Here is a 25,433-nt window from a genome sequence, read left to right on the forward strand (position 1 = left end):
ACGGCTGCGAATTCACAGGACAGCGTTCAGTTAAGCCACCGTCCGCTAGAGTGAAATCCCACCTTGTGAATCAATATGATCGCTGTGCGTACGGATATGTACAGATACACGTCCATTCGCAGCCGTGCAAATATGTCAAACCCATTGTAACAGGATCTCTCCGGAATGGTTTTTATACTGGTCACCAGTCATCGTAGAAAGTGCGCAGCCCTGGAATTACTCAGCGGTGCAATAGAAAAATTGATATGTGGTCTGGAGCTGACGTCGCGCACCCTCCCATGAAAAGCTCAGGCGCGCCTAGCGTTTTCCCAGACACCCCCAGTGGTTTCCTAGGCACGTCTGCATTCTTCTTTGCACTCCCGCTAAATGTCTGGTTTAGACGCCTATTTCCTGTCAATCACCTTGCGGGTGAAAAAGTTGCGGGACTTCATCGCAGAATGGCCTTGCGCGTGCGTACGGCGAACCATACGCATGCGCAGTGTATATATAATCATCCGCTGTCAAAATTTGCAGCTGTTCGTTCAGATCTGAATCAGGCCCATAGCCATGGGGTGTGGTTAGACAGTGTCCAGATCAGAGGTGGAACTAGCATTGGTGCAGCAGGTGCAGTGCACTGGGTCTCCTGAGGTATAAAACTAATCATACATTTTGACACTCACCGTGACTGTATCCTGGCTCAGGAACCCTTCCAGGCTCCCAGTTCCATAGCGAATGGTAAAGTCTGTATCATTCTTTTTGTAAGTGCTGGATGCTCCGGAATTATATCTTTTGTGAAACCCTGCAATATATCAGGAGAAAGAGTAGGTACAGGTACGTGCAGGGCCGGTGTAAGGCTTCTTAGCACCCTAGGCAAAACTTTAACCTACTACCCCCCTATACTGCCACCAATACCCACTTTCCAACCCTTTAAGGCAGGGGTTCCCAATCTTTTTTGAACCATGGCACCCTAGAGTATCATAATTTTTTCACAGCACCCCTAGGCCAAAAAATAAAAATAAAAAAAATAATGTTTCATTAGATTGGGTTTATGTGCGATACTTATTGTCAGTTAAGTGGTAAAGAGCATTCTGTTTGCTTCTGTTTGTACACATTTTATGATTGGCAGCCACTAGCTCTGATTTTGCCCATAAATAATTAACCATAAATTATTTGAATTGGGCCTGGACCACCAACCCAGGGCACCCCTGCATGTGTCCTGAGGCACCCCAGGGAGCCACGGCACACAGTTTGGGAACCACTGCTTTAAGGCATACTTGCCTAATATTCCAGATTGGCAGGGAGGCTCCCACAAATCGGGTGGTCCTCACAGCCCCCCTGAAGGTAGGCAAGTTTCCATCTTTCCCTGGAGGTCTCCCTTTGCCAGCCACAACAGAGTAGGGGGCAGCAAAGTAGAGAAGTATGCCTCAAGGGAAAGTACATGGAGTGTATGGAGGTGAGGTCTTAGAGGTTCCACAGCAGCCACCTGCATTAGGTACGACAAGGATTCTCATAGACATCCTTGAATTTTTGATAGGCAGACTTGGTGGTGTTTCCCCCCAGCTGTACCCATGCTGGCTGGTTGGGCACGGTGCTGGTTCTCAAAATATGAGGGACCCCTAGTCATTTTGTGCCCCGTATTTTGTGAACCAGGACCGGCCCTTGAGCCTGGTGCTGGTTTTACAAATCATGGGGAACCCCTACTTCAATTGTTCCCTGAAATTTTAAAACCAGGTCCGGCTGTTTAAGCCCGAGGCTGGTTATAGCCACACCGTTTTTCTTAAATTATTTATTTTTTACTTTTTTTTTTTTACACTGCAGCCTGCACAGATCTGACTGATCCGTGCAGGCTGCTGACTCATATTTGTATCTAGTAGCCATATATACGGCAACCAAATATGAATATACGGTTACCTACGCCATTGGGGAAATATGAATTCGTAAATAGGGTAGATTAGTAAATCTGTCCTATTTCCGAATCGTATTTTCCAATCTTAGTAAATTCCCCCCCCCCTTGGTGTTTTTGCACTATTTGAACTTTGAACTGTGTTGCAACCCTCCTCTGGAGCTGTCACTGGTCACCCATGGTTCGAGTTTTCACCCTTCAAACTATTGGAATGAAATTTTGTAATTTAGGTCCAAAAATTGTGGCGATCGATCTGTTGAAGTTTGCAATGTCTACAAAATGGTCTATTACAAGCTAAGCTGATGCCGTTGGCATATATATTGGTCTTACTCCAAGGAAATAGAAGGAGTAGGTCACATTTTCATGTATTTAGCCTTCCCTTGTTTGTAAAACATAACACTAGGGGCGAAATGTAATAGGGTGTGATTTTTTAGACATGTGCGATTTTTGGTCAAAAACGGCCGAAATCGCACATTTTCCGAAAATCGCACATTTAATAGGTTGAAAATCGCGGTAAAAAATCACACTTTTTACCGCGAAATCGCACTTTTAGAAGTGCGATTTTTAGTCACATTTCAATTCGCATCCAGATGTTTTCCCATTATAAAGTATACAACTCGCAAATGTAATAGGGTGCGATTTTTGGTCAATGTTACCAAAAATCGCCAAAAAAATAGACCAGGTTCTGACAGGCGAATTTGACAGAACCATGCACAGATCATTGAGATCTGTGCATGGTTCTGTTAATAAAAATGTGTAAAAGTGTTTTTATAAAAAAAAAAACGGCGTGGGGTCCCCCCTCCTAAGCATAACCAGCCCCGGGCTCATTGAGCCGGACCTGGTTCCAAAAATACGGGGGAACAAAAAGCATAGGGGTCCCCCGTATTTCTGAAACCAGCCCCGGACTCTTGGACCGGTCCTGGTTCCAAAAATACGGGGGACAAAAAATCTGGGGGTCCCCCGTATTTTGAAACCAGCACCGGGCTCCAACAGCCCGCGGTGTCATGCCACAGCCGGGGGACACTTTTTATACAAGGTCCCCCGGCCAAAACATGAGCACCGTGGCTGGTCAGCCTTGGACGGGGTACCTGGAGGAGTGGGGACCCCCCCAATAAAGGGGTCCCCCACCCCAGGCTTCACCCGTCCAGGGCTGAAGCCCGGGGCTGTCACCGGCGTCCGTGGCCAGTGGACGCCGGCCTGATAGGGTTAAATCCATCATACATATCATTACATTGCTTTTTACCGGCGAACTACAAGTGCCAGCAGACCTCCCCCGCATGCTGGGACTTGGAGAACCACAAGTCCCAGCATGCAGGGCATTAATGGGCCCGCTGGGACTTGTAGTCCACCTGTAAAAAGAATGTTTATAAAAAACACACACACAGAGAAGTACAAGTTTATTACACACACACACACACCTCAATTTTACACCAGCATACTTACCATTCCTGGATCCAGCGCTGGTCTGGCTGCTTTACAGCCGGCTCCCCCCGCACTGACAGGCAGCGGGGAGAACCGGCTTTCTCCGTTGCCTGTCACCGGCTTTCTCCGTAGCTTCTGTAGCGCTGTCCCAGTGCTACAGAGGCTGAGAGCGCGATTGGCTGAGCTACAGTATGCGTCTCCATGGAGACGCATAGCTCAGCCAATCAGGACTGAGCTATGCGTCTCCATGGAGACGCATACTGTAGCTCAGCCAATCACGCTCTCAGCCTCTGTAGCACTGGGACAGCGCTACAGAAGCTACGGAGAAAGCCGGTGACAGGCAACGGAGAAAGCCGGTTCTCCCCGCTGCCTGTCAGTGCGGGGGGAGCCGGCTGTGAAGCAGCCAGACCAGCGCTGGATCCAGGAATGGTAAGTATGCTGGTGTAAAATTGAGGTGTGTGTGTGTAATAAACTTGTACTTCTCTGTGTGTGTGTTTTTTATAAACATTCTTTTTACAGGTGGACTACAAGTCCCAGCGGGCCCATTAATGCCCTGCATGCTGGGACTTGTGGTTCTCCAAGTCCCAGCATGCGAGGGAGGTCTGCTGGCACTTGTAGTTCGCCGGTAAAAAGCAATGTAATGATATGTATGATGGATTTAACCCTATCAGGCCGGCGTCCACTGGCCACGGACGCCGGTGACAGCCCCGGGCTTCAGCCCTGGACGGGTGAAGCCTGGGGGGGGGGGACCCCTTTATTGGGGTGGTCCCCACTCCTCCAGGTACCCCGTCCAAGGCTGACCAGCCACGGTGCTCATGTTTTGGCCGGGGGACCTTGTATAAAAAGTGTCCCCCGGCTGTGGCATGACACCGCGGGCTGTTGGAGCCCGGTGCTGGTTTCAAAATACGGGGGACCCCCAGATTTTTTGTCCCCCGTATTTTTGGAACCAGGTCCGGCTCAATGAGCCCGGGGCTGGTTATGCTTAGGAGGGGGGACCCCACGCCGTTTTTTTTTTAACTTTTTTTTTTTTGCACAAAAGCGCATTTATAAAAATGCGCACATTTTCATGACTGAAAATGCGCACATTTTCATGACTAAAAATCGCGGCAAATCGCGGCAAATCGCATTTTTTTGCCGCTAATTCGCATCTCATTACATATGCGAATTCGCGGCAAAAAATGCGATTTTTAAAGGTGCGATTTGGTGCGATTTTTTTTTAGTCTAAAAATCGCACCCTATTACATTTCGCCCTAGGTTCCATGAATATTTGAGAGCATTAATTTTCCAGGCAGGACGGTTAGCAACGCCGGTCATTTTCTCCTAAAGGAATCAATTTCTTTACTGCCTCTTGACTGACTTTTTATCGTAGAGCTTACTAAGGTAGATTTAAACCAGAGTGCTAAACGCTCATAAAAGCTTTGATATCCTGTGTTTCCTTCAATATATATATTTTGTGCAGAGATTGCACCATTGAAATGGAATTTAAATGAACCTCCGGATAGCATCTGAGACATCTATCTAAACAGCCAGAGATCAGAAGAGTAAAGATGCAACGGCCAAATCCCTGTTTGAAGCCTGTATTCACTCTGTGAAGTGTTCCCTGTTGCACTGACTGATTATCTATTCCCCATGTAAGCCGGGAAAATAAAAAATTAATATTCCCTGTTCTCCGTGCGGCAACTAATTTGAAGGTAGACCAAGATCAGCCTTAATTGGCCCAAAGAGACAATAGACGTTTCTCATCACAATGGATGGCATTGGTGAAGCTCCGTAAATATATCAGTATTTAATTAATAAATAAAGCCCACAGAGTGGTTTCCTTTAGAGGGAATTAGGATATTTAACATGACTTGAAGGTGCGGGGGATAGCACTTGTGTTCGATTACTCACAGCACGCTATGTCGAAGAAGGAGCAGCGGATGGATGGCACCCAAAGGTTGGAGGAGCCGGTGTCGAAGATGACAGTAAATTTCTGTGGCGGCGTACCAATCGTTATCTCGCCGTAGTACTGGGCCTGCAGGGGGAAAAGGGTGAAGTGGTTAGAATCACTTATTTCATTTTTTGCTTGTCTTGGTTCACGTTTAATATAGAATTCCAGGGATAAACACTTGGGGGCACCTTTGAAATTGCCGTCGCGGGGCGCCTTGTGAGGCCAGGAAGCATGCATCCAGAGAAGCAAACCCTGGCCTTCTCACTCTCACCGGCCTTCCCAGCCAACGCACTGCCGCTGAATGCTTCTGCTCGTCAATCAGGCAGAGGCAGTAGGGGGACTAAGGAGTAGTTACTCAGGGCCTGTTCTGCACATGCAAAGGACGGGTCCTGTGCCAGCACAGATTCTCAATAATTGGGGATCTGTTGGGCATTTGAAGCAGCATCTACTACTGAATCAGACCCAAATATGTATTCCCTAGTCACCGTCCACTATTTGTCATCAATCATAGTGACAAATGGTCTGCAGCGTCCTTAAATACCCCATATTCCTCCCCCCGCTTCCAGATTTAAAGGCCAACCACACACCCTCCTTGAATTGAGCGATAAACTGCCAAACATAAGCTACTGTCATTTTACAAATCCAGCCAGTAAAATGGCAGTTAGCAGCTGATTGGTAGGTACTTTGGATATCTCCACTTGATCACACTCCAAGCCTTAGTACATCTCCGCCATTGCTTGGTCATGAATTACCAGGTTTATATTGTACATTTTTTAGGCAAGTGTTAACTTACGTCCAAGTAGTTGGTGAGTTTCTCAGGAACTTCCGCCAGGCGGGGAACCTCATTATCCTCAAACTTGCGCTTTAGTTCCTCAGTAGTCATGTGGTCACTCAGGGTATGTCTGATGGATCGGAACTTTGTCAAGGGGATACTGAAAGGCAGAGTCATTATATGCATTTAGCTATTTCATCCACTTATCCATTTGAGCTATTTCATCCATTTGTTCATATAGGATCATGTTAGAATTTAAACCCAGGAACAGTGTTTTCATATCTGCCATGGTTTCCATACAGGCCTTCACAGAACCCATTAACAGGGAGATGTATTAAGCTTCAAGAGAGATAAACTGCCTGATTCAGACCAGGCTGACGCGTCCAGCTACTGACGCGTTTCGCTGTCACACAGGGACAGCTTTTTCAAAGGTATCGTACCTTTGAAAAGGTACCTTTGAAAAAGCTGTCCCTGTGTGACAGCGAAACGCGTCAGGAGCTGCTCTATTCTCCTGCCCCCAACTGCCACTTTACGCACTTGCACTTTACTTGTTGGGATCCAACCAGCCGCCCCCACCAGTGGACCGGACTACCTTTTTACAGTGCTACATTTGGTCCTTCTTCAAGTTCCAGCATCAAGGGAAGACAAAGCAGACACGCTATCCATAAAAGGATTAAAGATCTCCCAAAGCTACGTATCATAAGGACTGCACTGGTAACTATACCTCATCTAAGTTATATTCTGGATAAGGGAAGCATAATATTCCCCGCTTTCACCAACTGGTCCCCTGTTCTTTCATCTGGCGGCACAATAGGAGCGGATCCCCATTTTTGGTTTTCTTTTCCCCTGGAAAACCCATTGACATTAGTGGCTCTATGGGCAGTGAACTTTTGATTTTGAATTTATTTTTAAGTTTCCAATTTTTAATGTGTTATAAGATGTGTACCAATAAATGATAACATTTTTATTGTAATCCTCATTGGTTCAAGCGCTACCTTTTTCTTTGTCTTTAGTGAACAGATAAGTATGTACCGTCCGCCGAACGATACATACCTCAAAGGTTTATGGCATTAATGTAAAAAAAGATAATCAATCAGTTACTAGAAACACAAAGAAATCTGTAATAAACTTGAGTAAAAGCAATAATATGACCAAGCAGACTTGGTCATACTCCCAGAACCCCCATTTTTTGGGGTTAGATCCCGCGGAACAGAGGCCACCCCTTCTGCTTCTGCAAAGTTCCTAGTGAAGTGGTCAAATCTGGGAGAATGCCATATAAAATCCACGGTCTGTGTGGAGGGGGCGGGGCCCAGTGTTCTACTTGGGCATAAAGGGCCCACTGAGAGAAATCAGTGGTGGGGGCCTAAATTTAGGGGTGTGGCCAGTCTCCAGTGGGGGTGTGACCAGCCACCAAATTGGTTGGCCTAACCGTTATCGCATGTGCTGGTTCCTTTAAAAAATATTTACGGTATATACTGTCTATGCATGATAATGTACAGGTGAATAACAGCAATGCCCTGTTGTTAATACACCATAGTCCTGTTGCCTGTGGTGGGAGGGGAAGCGGGACAAGGGATCTACACAAAAAGGTTGACAACCATTAGGTCGACACCATTAGGTCGACAAGCAAAAAGGTCAACATACAAAAAGGTCGACATGCAAAAAGGTTGACATTCAAAAGGGTCGGCACAAGCATTAGGTTGACAGTGTCTTGGTCGACATGGAGTTTTTCGCTGTTTTTTTTTACCCAAATGTCAACGCAGTCGACATGGACACAGTTTGAAGTGCACTTCATCCCCTCACATGGCTCACTTCGCTCGCAATGCTTCGGGCACGGTGCCCCGCTAATCTCGGCATACTATTTTATTCTCCCTAGTGAACGGTAGGGCATGAAATACCGCCTGTGTCAACCTATTTTGAATGTCGACCTTTTTGCATGTCGACCTTTTTGCATGTCGAATTTTTTACATGTCGACCTTTTGCTTGTCGACCTTCTTGTTTGTCAACCTAATGGTGTTGACCTAATGGTTGTCGACCTTTTTGCTGTAGACCCATTGTCCGGATCCCGGAGGAGGATAGGAGCAGTATAACCTTACAGTCCATATAGTGGCTAAAATAGCAGATAAAAGCAGGTGACAATATTAGCAGCAAGGCCCTGCATGTAGCTCATAGATATGTACTGTATAATGTCACTGACTAGTTATAAACTAGGAAGCAAGTTCTATTGTACGGACCTGTAATAAAGCAATGGTAGGAACATTGTGATAAGAGAGTACATGTAAACTCCAAAGTTACTGGGAGAGTACATGTAAACTCCATGGGGAAGTTGTACCTATAATATATGTGGTCTACAACTGGAGGTGGTTACACAATATGGGTTGGGATTGGCACTGGCAGGATAATGATAATGCTAGTAATAAGGTACTAAGATTTACTGTACCAACGTGATTACCACTTGCACTAGATTGGTCAGTGGTATCTGGTTGGCCGTGCTCCCAAAATTGTTCAGCATTAACAACTGAAAAGGAAAGTCACGAGGGTGACATAAAGAGAAGAACAGAAAAGGTTTTTTGGGGCACACTTTACAAATGATGCTTGAAGAATTTTAAGACGTAACTTTTATTAAGTAATTTAGCAAAAATGTTTATAAAATTTAATAAAATTTATTAATAGAGTAAATAACACTAAATATATAGACAGTATAACAATTCAAAGCTGTCACAGTTTAATGTTCAAGTGCGAAATAATCAAGAGAGATACATACTCCAGAAATCACATATAATGGTGGAGTATGAAGATAAATGATGCATGACACTATGTCCCCTGCTAGTTAAGAATTATATGATTCTCTAAAATCACGTGTATCATACAATGCAGTCCTTCTATTAGTTTAATATTAGTCCCGGTTCCAACATGGAGGGGAGTGGGGGAAGGAGGGAGAAAAGGGGGTATACAAGAGGATAGAGTGCTCCCGCAATCAGACAGAGGTGTATCTGCTGTCCAAGTCTATTACAGCTCCTGGTATTCCATGTTGGTCACCCAAACAGGTACTGTACTAACCAGACCAGTCACTGCTTATCTTCTGAGTGCGGGATGAAATTCAGGCGGACCAGTGATGTATGGCAGTAATGTTACTATCGGTGAGAGTACCATACTGTCCTTTGAAGGAGCCAAGGCGTGCTTCTGCTTTTTGACTCGCATGGCCTTCGTCTCCCTGTTGCTAAATCGCATTGCAGGGAGGGTCAGGAATGACAAGGCAAATGAGAGAGTCACAGAAAATTAGTATTAAGCACAGACAGGTGGGTGTCAGAGAGCCCCCCTTCTACTGTCCACCATCTACCATAGGTAACGAATGGTGGATGAGAGTAATAAGGGTCAATGAATTACCCAACAAGAAAAGAGATTTTGGGGATATTTAAAAAAATGTACCCAAGTCTCCGATGTGGAGTAGTATAGCTGGTGTCAGCACTGATGTTACTGAACACCAGTCCGTACTCAAGGGATAATTTGCTGAGGAATAATGCTTGGTATCTTAAAGAGGCACACACAATGATGTATAATGTCTGTGGATCCTCAATTCGGACCAGCAAACAATGGGTTAATCCAGCGGTTCATACCTGGCTCATGTCAAAGGGTAAGGCAACTACAAGATTTAAAGTAGGTACAATGCTAAACTAATGAGTGCAGCAGGTTGCTGGTGTGACCGTATCGATACTTAATTCAAATCAGCAAAGGACTGGTTAAATCAGCAGCAATCTCATGTAGATGAAGTTGCAAACAATTATCCCTAGTTGCACAAAACAGGTTAATATTGGCAATGGTAATAGTATTAAACATAGCATGTGATGCAAACAGATTACTGAAATATTGGTACTTGCACAGTGGAAAGTAGATGGAGTGGATCCCATGGAGACGCATAAGCCAAAGACGCTCTCAGCCTCTGTAGCGCTGGGACAGCGCTACATAGGCTGTTAGCGGCATCAGAGAGAGCCGGTTGTCCCCGCTGTCAGTGCGGGGGTAGCCGGCTCTGCAGCAGAAGGGAGACCAGCGCTGGATCCTGGATCGGTGAGTATGTGGGTGTAAAAGTGAGGTGTGTGTGTGTGTGTGTGTGTGTGTGTGTGTGTAATAAAGTTTTACTTCTCTGTGTGTGTGTTTTTTTTAACATTCTTTTTACAGGTGGACTACAAGTCCCAGCGGGCCCATTAATGCCCCGCATGCTGGGACTTGTGGTTCTCCAAGTCCCAGCATGCGGGGGAGGTCTGCTGGCACTTGTTGTTCTTCTGTATCAAGCAATGTTATGTATGGAAGATTTAACACTATCAGGCCGGCGTCCACTGGCCACGGACGCCGGTGACAGCCCCGGGCTTCAGCCCTGGACGGGTGAAGCCTGGGGGGGGGGGACCCCTTTATGGGGGGACCCCTTTATGGGGGGTCCCCACTCCTCCAGGTACCCCGTCCAAGGCTGACCAGCCACGGTGCACATGTTTCGGCCGGGGGACCTTATATAAAAAGTGTCCCCCGGCTGTGGCATGACACCGAGTGCTGTTGGAGCCCGGTGCTGGTTTCAAAATACGGGGGACCCCCAGATTTTTTGTCCCCCGTATTTTTGGAACCAGGACCGGTCCAAGAGTCCGGTGCTGGTTTCAGAAATACGGGGGACCCCTATGCTTTTTGTCCCCCGTATTTTTGGAACCAGCCCCAGCTCAATGAGCCCGGGTCTGGTTATGCTCAGGAGGGGGGACCCCACGCCAATTTTTTTTTTGATGAACAAAAAATCGCACATTTCCTTAAATTCGCACATTTTCATGCCTAAAATTCGCACATTTTCATGCCTAAAATTCGCACATTATCGCACCTAATCGCACTTTTCATTCCAGAATTCGCACCTCATTAAATATGCGAATTCACGGCAAAAATGCGATATTAAAAAAGTGCGATAATGGGCGATTTTGAAAGTGCGAAAAAATCTCATCCCATAGAATGTCACCCTTAGTGTTAAATTTTTTATTACGCGTACAAACATTTTAGCTAAATTACTTAATAAAAGTTACGTACAGATGGCGCCGGCCTTATTATTGCTGGCGGAGCGCCAGGACCGTGTCCCTGGCGATCCGCCAGCAATCTGGCGCTCTGGCTGAATGAGACGCTCGTGCGTTTCCCACGCACGAGCGTCTCAATAGCCGGGCGGCGAGGCGGCGCGGCGGGTGCAGTCCTGCCCGTCCCCAGCTTCAGTGAGACCGACAGGGCTGCGGGGGGCTGCGGGGGGGCGGTGTGGACCGGCGGGGACCCGGGGAAGCCGGCGGGGACCCGGGGAAAAGCACCGTCGGAACGGGACGCGCGTGCACCTCGTGCACGCGCGTCCCCTTCCGACATACAGATGGCGCGGGGCGGGGGATGGCGGGTGGCGAGTCCTCCGCCATCCCCAGCAAAGACAAGCCCGGCGCCATCTGTATTAAAATTCTTCAAGCATCATTTGTAAAGAGTGCCCCAAAAACCCTTTTCTGTTCTTCTCTTTATATCACCTTCGTGACTTTCCTTTTCTACAACTGGAGGTGGTCAGAAAGAATATGCAGAAATTACATGTGAGAGTATGTAAATATCTGCTGGTATTAGATGTCTTGTGCGATCTAGAATGTACGACAGACTGATCATCTGAAAGCTCTAATGGGGAAGTGCCCATAAGCAGTGGCGTAACTATAGCTCCGCAGACACCGCGTTGGCGGGGAGGTGCAGAGAAAGTGTGGGTGCCGGCCCCGGGGGTCTGCAGGGCTATAGATACCCGCTGCTGGTACCCGCGGTCACGGTCCCGTCCCTCCCGGCGCCGGATACTGCTGCTATAATGAAAACTGACACTTAGAAAATGGCTGCCCCCGTACTGCAGACAGAAAACTGTCTGCAGTATGGGGGCAGCCATTTTCTAAGAGTCACTTTTCATTATAGCAGCAGGAGCCGGTGCCAGGAGAGACGGGACGGGCAGGTATGGGCATGGGGGGGTGCGCGAGGGGAAGGGGAGGGGGCGCCATGAAAAATTTGTGGCGGGGGCGCAAATTAGGTAGTTACTTACGCCACTGCCCATAAGGTTAAAGGTTCAATAGTCAATGGGTAACTACAGGGGAGGATATATATATATATATATATATGTATATAAACAACGTGAATGAAGACAAACAGCTGCACTCTCCAAGTTTTTAAAATACATTTGAATGGTAAATGAAAATTGACGTTTTGGGCGCACACAAGCCCTCCGAAGTATACAACCGAAAATCTGGTCGTCCCCCAAGCCCCCCAGAAAGGTGGGCAACCCTCCTGGATTCCAGCGGCACCCCCGAATCTCCCTTGCCGGCATTTTGGAGGAGAGGGGGTGGGACTAAAGATGCAAATTGCATCATTTAGCCCCGTCCCCTCCTTGAAGACCTGCAAATTGAGGGATTTGTAGTACTGGGGGCGGGGCTTGATGACATCTACATCAAGCCCCACCCCCGAAGTGCTGCTGTCAGTCTCCTCTCTTAGCTTCTCCCGGAGAGGAGATTTTAAAAGTAGGCAACCCTGGATTAACAGCTTTACAAACGAACTCCAAATTCCCGTAGACTGTAAATTTAAGCACAGGGTGCTCTTACTTCTGTCTGTAATTACTCAGTTTTGTTTTATTACTGTTTTGTAAATGTTAACAAATACAGTAAATGAAATCTGCTTCCATATTTAATACTTTATTGATTAAATGAATATATAATTATCTCTCTTCCCCTCATTCTGTTTTTACCTGTGGTTTACTTTTGTACCTTAAATGACCGTTAGGAACAAGGGTTTAATAACCTGGAACTGTTTATCTGAAATTTGATGTGAAATAAGGTTTTGACTCAGTTGACCTACATAATAAATATGTGAATTATATAGACACCAATAAATGAAGGCTCCAAACAGTTTTATTACTTTGTACTTTTATAATGCGCTTAATCTGGCCAGAATTTTTTAATACCTTTATTACCATTTGCCAAACGGGCAAGAGAATCCGACAACCGAAGTACGAAGCATATATCTGAAATTTATTGCATTGTAAATAATGGAAACTGCATAGTTAATGCATCTGGTGAATGGAGAGTTATCAGTGTGCCCTCACAGCATACATCCCAATATCTAGAGCTGGAGGATTGGGATGAGAAATGGGCGTGGCCTATGGTGAATGGGGCATGTTCTACCAGGGATGCCGCAGGCCACAGCCCATTTTTTCCTTCACTATGGGGACATGGCAAACATTGTGTTAGCTGCTGGCCATGCCCCCAGTCCCTCTGCCTCTCTGTATAGATGCTGTGCGCATGCATGCTAGAGGGCACTTGCAAGCAGCAATTCAATTGCTCTGCTATTTAGGCATCAGGTCAAGGCGCACAAACATTTGGCTCGCGGCTTCCTGAGATGGGGAGCAGCAATGTACAAAGTGTCTCATTGATGCCCAAATGACACGGGCAGGATTCTAGTTGGGTTAAGCTGCTTTACACGTGGCATTCATAAAGTGGCACCCACTCAGAGAAAAAACTGAATTGCTCTGATGGGTGCCCATTACTTTTGGAAACCCCAAAAAGACAATTGAATTGCTCCCATTGTCTGATGTTCTGTAATTTTTATTTTTTACATTTTAACACTATGGGGGTGATTCTGGTTGGCTCGCTATGTAACGCTGCACGCCGGGCGAGCGAATGCCCGTCCACATCCAAACATTACCGCCGCTTTGCGGATAGATGTTTTGCATAAACATCCATTTGCAGAGAAGCGTACAGGGGGGCAAAATCATTTGATGGTCTCCGACCATCGAACGATTTTTCCCCTGTTCGCAAATATAAGTCAGTCTTGTCTGACCTATATTTGCACCTTCCGGGTCCGAGAAGGGTGCAGGCAATTGACGTCCTGTGACATCAGCCGCCCACGCCCGGCAGGCGGCTGTCCACCTGTGTTCACATGAGGATGCCCAGCATTTTCGTGGGTACACCCAGGAAATGCTGGGTGTCCCCATGCGAATGCCCCCTGCCTCCATCCCACCCCGCCCCGTGCTAACGCCTCGGCAAGTCGCCGAAGGCGTCCTCGCAGCAGCCCTGCACATGTGCGTATGTGAATATCAAACATCAGTCCCCGGTGCAAAAACACCAGGGAAGGATCAGATTAGAACCAGTCCCTATACATACCTGCATGACTCAGTCTTTAGTTGTGCAAAACAAGGGTCCCTTGCTGTTTAAAATGACTGTTAAACACCGCTCCTGCTGCTTTACTCAATTTGAATAAATTAGATATATTCGCCAGGCCATTTTTTTTATGATTTTGGATTTGGCTCCGGTTTATGGGTTGTGGTTTTGGATTTGGTTTTGCCAAAACTGCGCCATGTATATTTTAATTCAGTTCTGATGTGTACTTTTCCACAAATGTAAAAAAAAAAGCGAGTGGTACTGAATCAGGCCCTCAGTTCTCTGAGAACCCGCTCATTTCTAAAATAAATTGGTGTGTTTTGCACAGTTGCAGCCAGTTGGATGGAGTCGTCATTAGTACTGTACATTCGCAGTCAGCACGCACTTGCACTGTAGTCAGAGATGACTCAGCGTGGCGGCCATGTTTGTCTGAATTCAAAACTACATGCCCGGAACAAGCCCTTATTGTACTTTCACTGCACGACCACTGATGTCAAATTGATTCCCCCCCCCCTTTTTTTTTTTTGAGGCCATGTCCAATCCAGCCTCCTAGTTGCCATGAGATACCTAACAGACTTGCATGTGCAGTGCAAGAAATTGCTAACTGACATATGCAGCAATTTGTGTAAGAAAACAATTATAGTATATTAAGTATATTAATCTTTAATACATTTGCTTGTGAACCTATCTACTTGGAAGCTGAAGATTGCGCATGATATGTATCACAGTTCAGTTAGTTTAGTGCAATAGTACTCCAATTGCTCACCTTATTCAGAGTCAATCAAAAGTGCTATAAAATACTATTATCGTTCTCCAGGGGTGTTCGCGCAGTGGGATTTTGCCTGCGATTTGATCACGATTCGATTGGGATCGTATTGGGATCGAATCGAACAGCAAGCAAAACGCATTCGATGTACTATATAGTCTTGTGCTGTGTTCACAAGGTGCGATTCAGATTTTTGATTCGAAAATGACCCTTAATCGCACAGTGTTAGATTCAGTCCCAATGCTCGGCCCTGCGCCATTGGGATAGAAAGCAGAAATAGACTGGCAGGCCAGTCTATTTCGCCTTTGATCTGCCGGATCGAAAGCAGTTCCGACAGCCACCAGGTTGGCCCATGTGTACATCCCTTTGCCTGCGTAGTCTATTTTTCTATTCGATTTTGCTGACACGGGGCGGCACATCGTGAACGAATCGGCATCAAATGTGGCTGAAATCCGTTAAATAAGCAAAATCAAATAGAAATATAGACCAAATTGAACCGTGAATATGGGGCTTTTAATATATTGGCAGTACAGATGGTGTAATGGTTAGCATTAATGCCTCACAACACTGAGGTCATGGGTTCGATCCCCACCACGGCTCTAACTGTGTGGAGTTTGTATATTCTCCCCGTACTTGCGAGGGTTTACTCCGGGTGCTCCGGTTTCCTCCCGCAATCCAAAAATATACTGGTAGGTTAATTGGCTCCTAACAAAAATTAACCCTAGAATGTCTGTGTGTGCGTGTACATGTGGTAGGGAATATAGATTGTAAGCTCCACTGGGGCAGGGACTGATGTGTTTAACTATTCTCTGTAAAGCGCTGCGGAATATGTATATGCTATATAAGTAACTGTTAATAAATAAATAAATACATGTACAGTATGTAATAAACAAATCAATTTGACTAGCTTGTCCAATACTGCAGTACGGAAACACCAAGAAAAGGTCTAGAACATTGTGCGCCCATTGTTGAGTCTGCAGGGCTGTGGGCTGTGCAAGAAACAAGGCTTGTTTATGCTGTAAATCCAATGACACCATGTAACGCCCTCGTCTTTGAGAGTCTGCAGTCGTGCTGACCTCGGATTTCTGTTAGGGCAACCATCTTTGGAATCTGCTTCATATTGTGTATTTTAATGATGTTTGTCAAATACTTCATATTAGGCTGCTACAATTTCACAAGCATCTACAAAATAAAGTTTTTGCTGTATCAGAAAAAAAAAAATCCCAATATTTGTTTTGCTGATGTAATCGATGTTCAACACAGGCTACAATAGTCACCTGCCTCTCCCCCTATGTCCTATATTTAGGGTCCTGTCTATGGAGCAGAACCTTTTTTTTTACTACAATAATGTGAAAATGTTTTTTTCTCACACACTTTTCACATTCTTTTAGTATCACCTAAATGTATTTAGGGACTTTTGGAGCAGTTTTTTTTTTTAAACAAAACCCTTAAATTCACATTTATTTAGTACCAGATCACATTTCCTATACTCAGAATGCGAAATGTGATCTAGTAAAATTTTATTACAAATTTTTTAAAGAAAAAACGCAGTGAGCCACGTGATAATTATGCTAACCTGAGATATTGTAATCACTGTGATATGCCTGACATAAGGGACGGATTGGCCCACCGGGAAACCGGGCCATTTCCGGGTGGGCCGGTCCAGATTGCCACCTGGCTGGGCCGCCAACCCTGCTATCAGGGCCGGTGCTGGTGTCATCCTATGCGGCAATGCTGCGGCTGCATAGGATGACATCACCCGACTCCTGCATCAGCGGGGACCTGGAGCTGGCCAGGACAGCTCCTGTGGCAGGACCTGGCATCGGTGAGTAGCGCTCTCCTTCCCACCCTCTTGCAGTAGCGGTGGCGGCCCACCCTCCCACGGCCCTCCCCACCCTCTGGCAGTAGCAGCACCCCCTGGCCTGGGAACAATATGTAAGCAGCACCCCCCCCCCCTCCGGGCAGTAGCGGTAGCTCGAGCACCCCCCCCCCGGGCAGTAGTGATAGTTCCACAGTCAACAATGGTGTTTGATTCTATTTTTTACACAAAGATCAACCCGGTACCCACAGCCCAGGGGTAACGGGGACAGCACCAGGCTTCAGCCTGGCCAGATAAGTCCTGGAGTGGGGGACCACTTTATTGGGGGGGGGTACTTCCCCAGGACCCCTGGCCAGGCTGACTGGTCGGTAGGGATGAATGCTTTGGCCAGGGGGACTTGTATAAAAAGTCTCCCCCCAGCTGTGGCATTACCCTGCTGGCTGGTTGGGCCTGGGGCTTGTTCTTAAAATATGGGGGACCCCTAGTCATTTTGTCCACCGTATTTTGGGAACCAGCCCTGGCCCTGGAGCCTGGGGCTGGTTTTAAAAATTCAGCGAAGCCCTATCTGGTTGGTTTCCTGATTTTTTAGAACCAGCCCCGCCTCTTTCAGCCTGGTGCTGGTTACGGCCGTGGGAGGGACCCCACATCGTTTTTTTTTTATGTATTTATTTTTCTATTTTTTTTTACACTGAAGCCTGCAGGGATCTGACTGATCCGTGCAGACTGCCTACACTAATTCGTATTAGTGGCCACCAATACAAGTTAATACGACATCAGAGGGTTACAAAGCTGTCGTATTTGACTGCTTTGTAAATTACCCTCCGGAACACGAATTTGCATACGGCTAAAACAGCCGTATGCAGTCGTATTCATTCGTATTAAGAACACGAATACGAAAAATCGTATTGGTATTCTTAGTAAATTCCCCCCACTGAATTTTAGTTAAAAACTGCACCCAAAAAAAGAACAGTCGCTGTGAGCGGCGCTGGCATTTTTAACGGATATTTTGAGGATCTCTTTTACAGCAACGTTGGCACTGAAAGGGTTAAGAATTGTTGACATTTGGATAATAGGACCCACACACTTACAGTATGATGTATTCATTGTTTTTTATGTTTTTAAGGTGTCTTCCAGTATTTTAGCCAGCGCTAGAACATTCTCTATGCATTGACATTTCTATACCTGCACTGTGCAGCCTTATCACATTGGTTCTCTGTTATAATATTACCATGATTGTTGTGGTTTTTCCCTGAACACTGTTTTGGGAGTATGAAGTGTGTTGTTTGACAGGACAATGCACTATACCACACGAAAACTAAAAGCAGAGTGGATTACATTGAAGAAAATAGATGTCCTTGAATGGGCCGTCTAATTCCTGACCTTAATCCATGAGGAAGACTGTGGCAAGACCTCAATCATGCTGCTGATCACAGCTCCCTGGGTAACCTGCCTCAGCAGGAGCAATAGTGCAGGAAACATTGGACAAATTCACAGACTTCGCTCCAGTCAGGAGTTCAGCGTCAACACCAGGATTATTGTCTGTAAGAGCTGCCATAGGTTCATATTTACCGCATACCTCCCAATTGTCCCGTTTTCCATGGCACCGTCCCGTTTTTTTGGGATGGTCCCATCCCCCGCCTGGGGCTGGCAGTGTCCCAAAGTGGGAAGGGGGAGGGGGGCAGTTGGGAGTCCCCCCAGCCTAAAGGGAATGGAAGCTGTGCAAATGCGCACAGTGTCTATTCAGTGACAGAGGGCGAAAATGGGGCGTGGTCCTCATTTGCATATGCAATGACCTAATTTGCATATGCAATGCCCATTTTTTGGACTCTTCTGCAACTCTGCAAGTTGGGAGGTATGCTACTGTATCTTCAGCTGATAACGCTACATTACTGCCCCGATATGGCTGCAGGGTGTCAATAAGCCTGCAAGCAGCCAGCAAAGGCTAGCCTTCACTGGCCATCTTCATACAGACAGCTCGCGCATGTGTACTGTGGACACAATTGCGTCATTTTAGTCCCGCCCCCTCCACGGAGATCCCTGAATTCGCTGGTTTAACAGCATGGGGGCGGGGCTTAGTGATGTCACGCTTAAGCCCTGCCCCCTGAGCTGCTACTGAAACTCTCCTCTCCAGGCTTCTCCCGGAGAGGAGAATAAGAAAGTCGGCAACCCTGATTTAAATGGAAATGGCAGCGGCGGTATGCGGTGCGAAGGGCAGCGGCTGCGGGCCCCATGATCCTGTTGGGCCCCGGTGCACTGCTCCGGGTGCACCGGCGGTAGTTCCGCCTCTGCGTATGCATGCACAGCCGTCTGATAATCCCTCAGTCAGGCTGTGGATTCGCAGCCCAGTGAGTGGGTCTGAATCAGCCCTAGATGCTGCTGTATGGTGACACCCTTTGTGACTGCACATACAGTATTCTATCATGTCTTATCAGGAAATATTGCCACACTTCCCCACATTGGCCACGCCCCCTCACAGTCCTGGGACCCAGGCCATCACATCTATCTAAGGCCTGGCTAGTGTTACAGAAACCAAGTAGGGTGACATGTGAATCGATTACTACTTCCTGCATTATTATTACAGAATTAAAATGAAAATTAACAACCTAACTTACTAAAATAGTAAATAAGGGGCCTACACTCGGGAAGATGTGCCGAGCATTCTGAGCGCTGCTAGATCACACAGCAAAATCGCTCAGCACGCTGTGTGCTGAGCGATCTGTCAGGGCAAGTGTTCTCTGGTGATCATGCTGGACATTAGTCGCCTGGCTACAGCACCGTGTATCGCCATCGCCCCTACACACTGAATGATGTAAGGGCATTTTCTAAAGAGGGGTCCTCAAACTATTTTGCTCTGGGACTCCATCAGACAATAAAATTAATTACAGGACCCGAGCAGGTTACTGCAGAAGGTTATCACATCACATGTGTAGTCAGCAGGCAGCACATACATGGCAGCATTGTGGATGCACATAGTGATGGGAGGAGTCTGATATACCATAACCCATCACATCACATGTGTAGTCAGCAGGCAGCACATACATGGCAGCATTGTGGATGCACATAGTGATGGGAGGAGTCTGATATACCAGAACCCATCACATCACATGTGTAGTCAGCAGACAGCACATACATGGCAGCATTGTGGATGCACATAGTGATGGGAGGAGTCTGACATACCATAACCCATCACATCACATGTGTAGTCAGCAGGCAGCACATACATGGCAGCACTGTGGAGGTACAGACTGATGGGAGGAGTCTGATATACCATAACCCATCACATCACACGTGTAGTCAGCAGGCAGCACATACATGGCAGCATTGTGGAGGCACATAGTGATGGGAGGAGTCTGATATACCATAACCTATCACATCACATGTGTAGTCAGCAGACAGCACATACATGGCAGCATTGTGGAGGCACATAGTGATGGGAGGAGTCTGATATACCATAACCCATCACATCACATGTGTAGTCAGCAGACAGCACATACATGGCAGCATTGTGGAGGCACAGAGTGATGGGAGGAGTCTAAAATAACAGACAATTCAACAGACTTTCAGACTCCTTGAATCACTGACTGAGTGAGACTAGAAAAGTGATCAGCCTGATGGTCAGCAGCATGGAGTCGCGACCCCATGCTGAGAAGGCCGGGACCCACAGCTTGAGTAGCGCTGTTCTAAAAATGCCCACACACTAGAAAGATCTGCGATCATAAGATGTGCGCATAAATTAGCCTTCAAATCTTTTGCCTGTCCTGGACAAAAGACTTCATGCAAGCGCACATCTTTACCAAAGATTTTTCTTAAGATCCCGTGTGCGTTCCTATGGATCTTTTGTTAAATCTTCTGATCTTTCATGCAGCACGTAAGATCAGAAGATTTAGCAAAAGATCCACGGGAGCGAGCATCAGCCGATTTTCGACCGATTATCGGTAAACATCGGACGATATATCGCCCGATTTATCGGAAATCGGCCAATCGGCCAAAAAGAGATCGCATAGAAAACTCCCTGAAATCGCTATTTGTGTAAGCCCCAATATTTTTGCATCTACTTGTTATTATTCAAACATTGTTGGTTTCATTTGAGGGTTAACTAATGTTTTATTTGAGGTTTTGGAACAAATCATAGCGGCACTGTGTAATTGCAAGTGTCCCTGAGAAAGGCAATAAGCTCTGTTGTGTAACATTATTTTTTAATGGAATGCGGCCTCCAAACACATATTTATAATTTACTGGATATGCTGACCTTCGCATAAAGCATTCATTGTACAGAGAGAGAAGTATCTACTGCAGAATGAGCCTGAGTAAACTAATATTATGGATAGCAAAGAGTTGGGGGCTGATTCAGTGCTGCACGTCCAGGTCTGAATTCGGACGCTGGGCGATGATCTGGCCAATGCGCATGTGCATGTTCTGTAATGCGCATGTGCAAGTACCATCGGCAAACGTCTGTGTTTGCAAGGCGCTCACAGGCTGATTGACAGGCGGGGGTGTCAGAGGGTGGACCTCCGGCGTTTCATGTCCGTGCCCACAAAATCAGTGGGAGAACACTGGCCCGAGCAGATCCCTCGGCACACAGCGCAGTCACATCACTGTGTGCTGAGTGATCTTGCTGAAGCATTCGGAGAGATCTAGCACATGGTTGCCTACTTTTGCGCTGCCATCTCTGGGAGAGGGCAGCCAGTTGTTTTAGGCAGGGGACGGGGCTGCTGATGGGTGGTGGAAAGGGCGGACCAGGGCAGAGCTACAGCGATAGGACACAGTTTGGGGGCATGGCCAGTGCGAATGCATCCTCGTGGCCACGCCCCCCCCCCACCTTGCAGTGCCGGTATTGCAGGCTACAATGTCACGGACATATCATTTGGTCCCACCGACCCCCGCCGATGGGAGGGGTGTGGGAGACAGGTCAAAATCCAGAAGGCTTGCCTCCCTTTCTGGGGTGCCAGGAGGGGGTCCTGATTTCCGGGACCCTTCCGGCCATTCCGGGTAGGCAACCCTGATCTGGCATCGCTCAGAATGCTTCAGCATCTCCCCATGTGTAGGCACCTTTAGATTTCCCCCGGTTTATCTGAAATAGCATACCTCCCAACTTCTGTGTTGGGGAAATAGGGACACCAAAAAGGGGGCGGGCGTATGCAAATGAGAGCGTGGCTTATGCTAATTAGCCGCAACCTCATTTTCATACGAGAATAGACGCTGTGCGCATGCGCACAGCATCTACTCTATTAGATTGGGGGGTCTCCCAACTGCCACCCCCCGCAGCGGGACAATGCCTGCCGCGGGTGGGACAGCGGGATAGGACCCAAAAATCGGGACTGTCCCGCTGTAATTGTGACAGTTGGGAGGTATGAAATAGGGCGAGATGTTCTAAGCCTTGGAGAGTGATAAAGTGGATAAACTACCAACCAATCACCTCCTGTCTTTTTTCAAACACAGCCTATAACATGGCATTTAGGAGCTTCTTGGCTGGTATTTTACCTCTCTCCGTGTTATCACTCTCCAAGGCCTGAAGGTGCCCACACACGCACCGATCCCGGCGGTGCGATGCTATACGATGGGGTGCGCGCTCCCGCGGCACCCCATCGTACAGTACAAAAGTATGTGCTGCACATACTTTTTGTACTAGCTTTTTCTAGCATAGCATCGCATCGCATCGCATGCACATCGTATGCACAAGGCATACGATGCAATGCTATGTGTGCTAGTTAAGCCCACAACGCACGCCGGGATCGATGCGTCTGTGGGCACCTTTAGTACATCTACCCCATAGTGTGGTACAATCATCACACTGTAAATGTCTGATCTACAATGACTGTGTGTAATGCTCCTATTGTTAATCTCTACAAGATTAGTGGCAATTGTACAGCACATGCTGATATATCTCCATACAAAGCGATTACTTACCGGATCACAGCATTTGCGCTCCATGTGAGAAGGAAAAGGAAGGTGAACACTTGAATCTTCATGGTGTTTCTGGCCTCGCTGTGGCAGAATGTCTCAGGGTCAGGAGAGAAGTGTGAATGCTGCTTGGTGCAAGATGTGTGATCAGCTAACTTCCTCTAACAGGGTTGCCTGATGAACCTTTTCATTTTGTCAAGTGTTTGCTGTAGTTTTTTTATTTCACAATTCAGTGGGCAGGAAGCTTCTAATGCGATTTGGTGCGTGTGTGTCACAGATACGGCCCTGTCGCTTGTCAGTCTGTGGTCCAGGCATTTAGGAGACAATTGGTGAATACACGACACATGACTAATCATGAGATTAGTCTGCTGATGGACAGTTACAATAAGCTGAATAGGGGACAGGGAAGTGGGTCGTTTGTAATTAACTGTTACGAGTGAACTGAGAGGAGCGCCAAAAACTTTTTTTATGTAAACATTTATTTTGATATGCTCTTTTTTATTTTTTAATAGCACATTTCATTGAAAGGTTGGTCCATGACAACTGTAATTGGGTCTCATGTACAAAGACAACAATAATATACGTCCAGGGGTTAAAGTGAGGGGGAGCGGGGTGGAACTGAGTTCCACCATCTCTAATGCACAGTAATTCTCACAGAAAAGCAGGGGGATGCCAAAAACCCTACCACTGGCCCTGTCTCTGCCTAATGGGGGGAGGGGAGTGGGGGTAATTAGGTGGCATAGAGAAACGAGTTCCCCCACCTCTGCATGACCACTAAACATCCTAGCATCTGATGTGTGACCTTGTGCATGTATACAGTTTCACATTTCAACACTTCCTTATATAAACCTGAAATAATGACCCGGAGACTTGGGTTTGGCAGAAATTGTTAGCTGAATTTATTTAAAAGCACTTTAAGCTAATTGATTGTACTATGATTCCTTAATTAATGGTGGCCCAGAAAGAACGGCTAGTGATCTAAGCTCCACCCCACGACTGACGTATGTAATGGCGTATTCCCTAAACAACAAGTGGTATGGCTCCACCTACTTCATTAACTGCCCACCTGACCGGGTGGTGTCGCTGTCCCCGAGCGGGTGATCCAGCGCAGGCCTATAGTCAATGAAAGGTGAGCGCACCGAAAACAACCGGTGTGATGCATAAACATCGCTTAGTGAAGACCTAAATCAATTATACCGCTTTCAGACCGCACTCTAGACCCGGGTTATTGCCGTGTTCTTGCGGCCCCAACACGGGTCAAGGTGCGGTCTGAAAAGGCCACCACGGGTCGAGCAACACGGGTGTTCAACCCTAGTATTGACCAGGGTTGAACACGGCTGTGACCCGTGTCAAGTGCAGTGTGAACGGGTGCCTGGGTCGAGCGACCCGTGTCCTGTGCGGTCTGAAAAGGCCACCACGGGTCGAGCAACACAGGTGTTCAACCCTAGTATTGACCAGGGTTGAACACGGCTATGACCCGTGTCAAGTGCAGTGTGAACGGGTGCCTGGGTCGAGCGACCCGTGTCCCGTTCACAGTATGGAGGAGACAGCACTGTCAGCTCCAAGTACTGCCTCCTCCTGAGCCCTCGATGACGCGCCGCCGCCCAGCTCCGCCCCATGTGACGTCACCGACTCTGCAATATGCTGTGTCGGTGTCGGAACTTTCAGACCGCAATGCCGTGTTGCTCTGGGGATGGGACCCTTGTCCTAATCCCATGTGCGACACGGCATTTGCGGTCTGAAAGTAGTATTAATCTGCCGCTCTTTCCCGCCAAAGAGGGGGTCCTGGTCCCAGGAAACCCCCGCCCCGCCATCAACCTATAGCCCTGAAAACACTCCAAGGAACAGATCCTCCAAAGACATAAACAGTCCTTCTTTAACCAGATGGACGTCGTCAGGCCGGAAGAGACGGTGGCACTGATACCTAATTCGGTCGTGCTTGGCGACCGCCCCTCTGGTACCTATAAGCCACCGTGCCACCGTTGCGTCAAGCTTCTTCCTAGCCTCATCTATTGCTCTACCATCTCGTGCATCTCTCCAACACCCCCGGGGTATTATATCCGACCAAATTATGGTGCAGGTAGTGCGTTAATGGCCCCCAGATTTCTCAAGATCTGTGCCCGCAGCAGCAGTTGGGACATTTTCACCAAGTCGTTGCCGCCTAAGTGAATCACCAAGATATCGGGCAACCCATACAAACATACATTCACCATCAGGAACGCCTTAAGCTCACGCTATGACATGCCCAATACTTAACCACCTCACCTGGCGTGAGCCAGTGAATATGGGTCCGCCCCCTGACGCTACCAGCTTTGTGGCCCAATAGACAAAAAAGTGACCTATCATCCATACCCTGAGGCTATCGCTTGCCACACCTCTAGGGGAAGGAAATGTGTGAGAGGATATTAGTATTGGTTTGCAAAAGAATGCTTGTCTATGCCTACTTAGGAGAATCCGCCAAAGAAAAGAAAAAATTTTGATGCCCAATTTTGGTTGCATATAATTTGGAAAAGTACCAATAGAAAGCCCATTTCTGACAGAAAGGGGGAAGGGTTCTGGGGAATGGGGTTTACTCGGCCGGAGGACAAAAACGTCTGTACCTGCTGATGGACTATTGACTATAGAATTGAATCCAGTCCGTCAGTTCAGGTAAAAAAGCGTGAAAACTCTGGACGCTCTGCCCAACAACTGAGCGTAGTTAATCCCCGAGTAGGATGGGCACAAATTACATACAAACATTCACCCAAGTGCTAGCACAATCTGGCAGGCA

General features: G+C 47.2%; 1 protein-coding gene across 1 annotated transcript in view; it reads right to left on the reverse strand.

The window, feature by feature from the left end:
• LOC146042404 (cathepsin D-like) overlaps positions 1-22,961 on the reverse strand; it is a 41,110-nt gene extending 18,149 nt beyond the window's left edge. Inside the window, exons 1-4 of the mRNA XM_083162386.1 lie at positions 22,670-22,961; positions 6,028-6,166; positions 5,195-5,318; positions 660-778 (exon numbers count right to left, since the gene is read on the reverse strand). Coding sequence (XP_083018512.1) covers positions 660-778; positions 5,195-5,318; positions 6,028-6,166; positions 22,670-22,731 — 444 coding nt within the window. The 5' untranslated portion in view covers positions 22,732-22,961. The remainder of the gene's footprint in view (positions 1-659; positions 779-5,194; positions 5,319-6,027; positions 6,167-22,669) is intronic.
• Positions 22,962-25,433: the final 2,472 nt, after the last annotated feature.

Source organism: Crinia signifera, chromosome 19 (genome assembly GCF_055691185.1).
Source record: "Crinia signifera chromosome 19, ASM5569118v1, whole genome shotgun sequence".
Taxonomy (NCBI): Eukaryota; Metazoa; Chordata; class Amphibia; order Anura; family Myobatrachidae; genus Crinia; species Crinia signifera.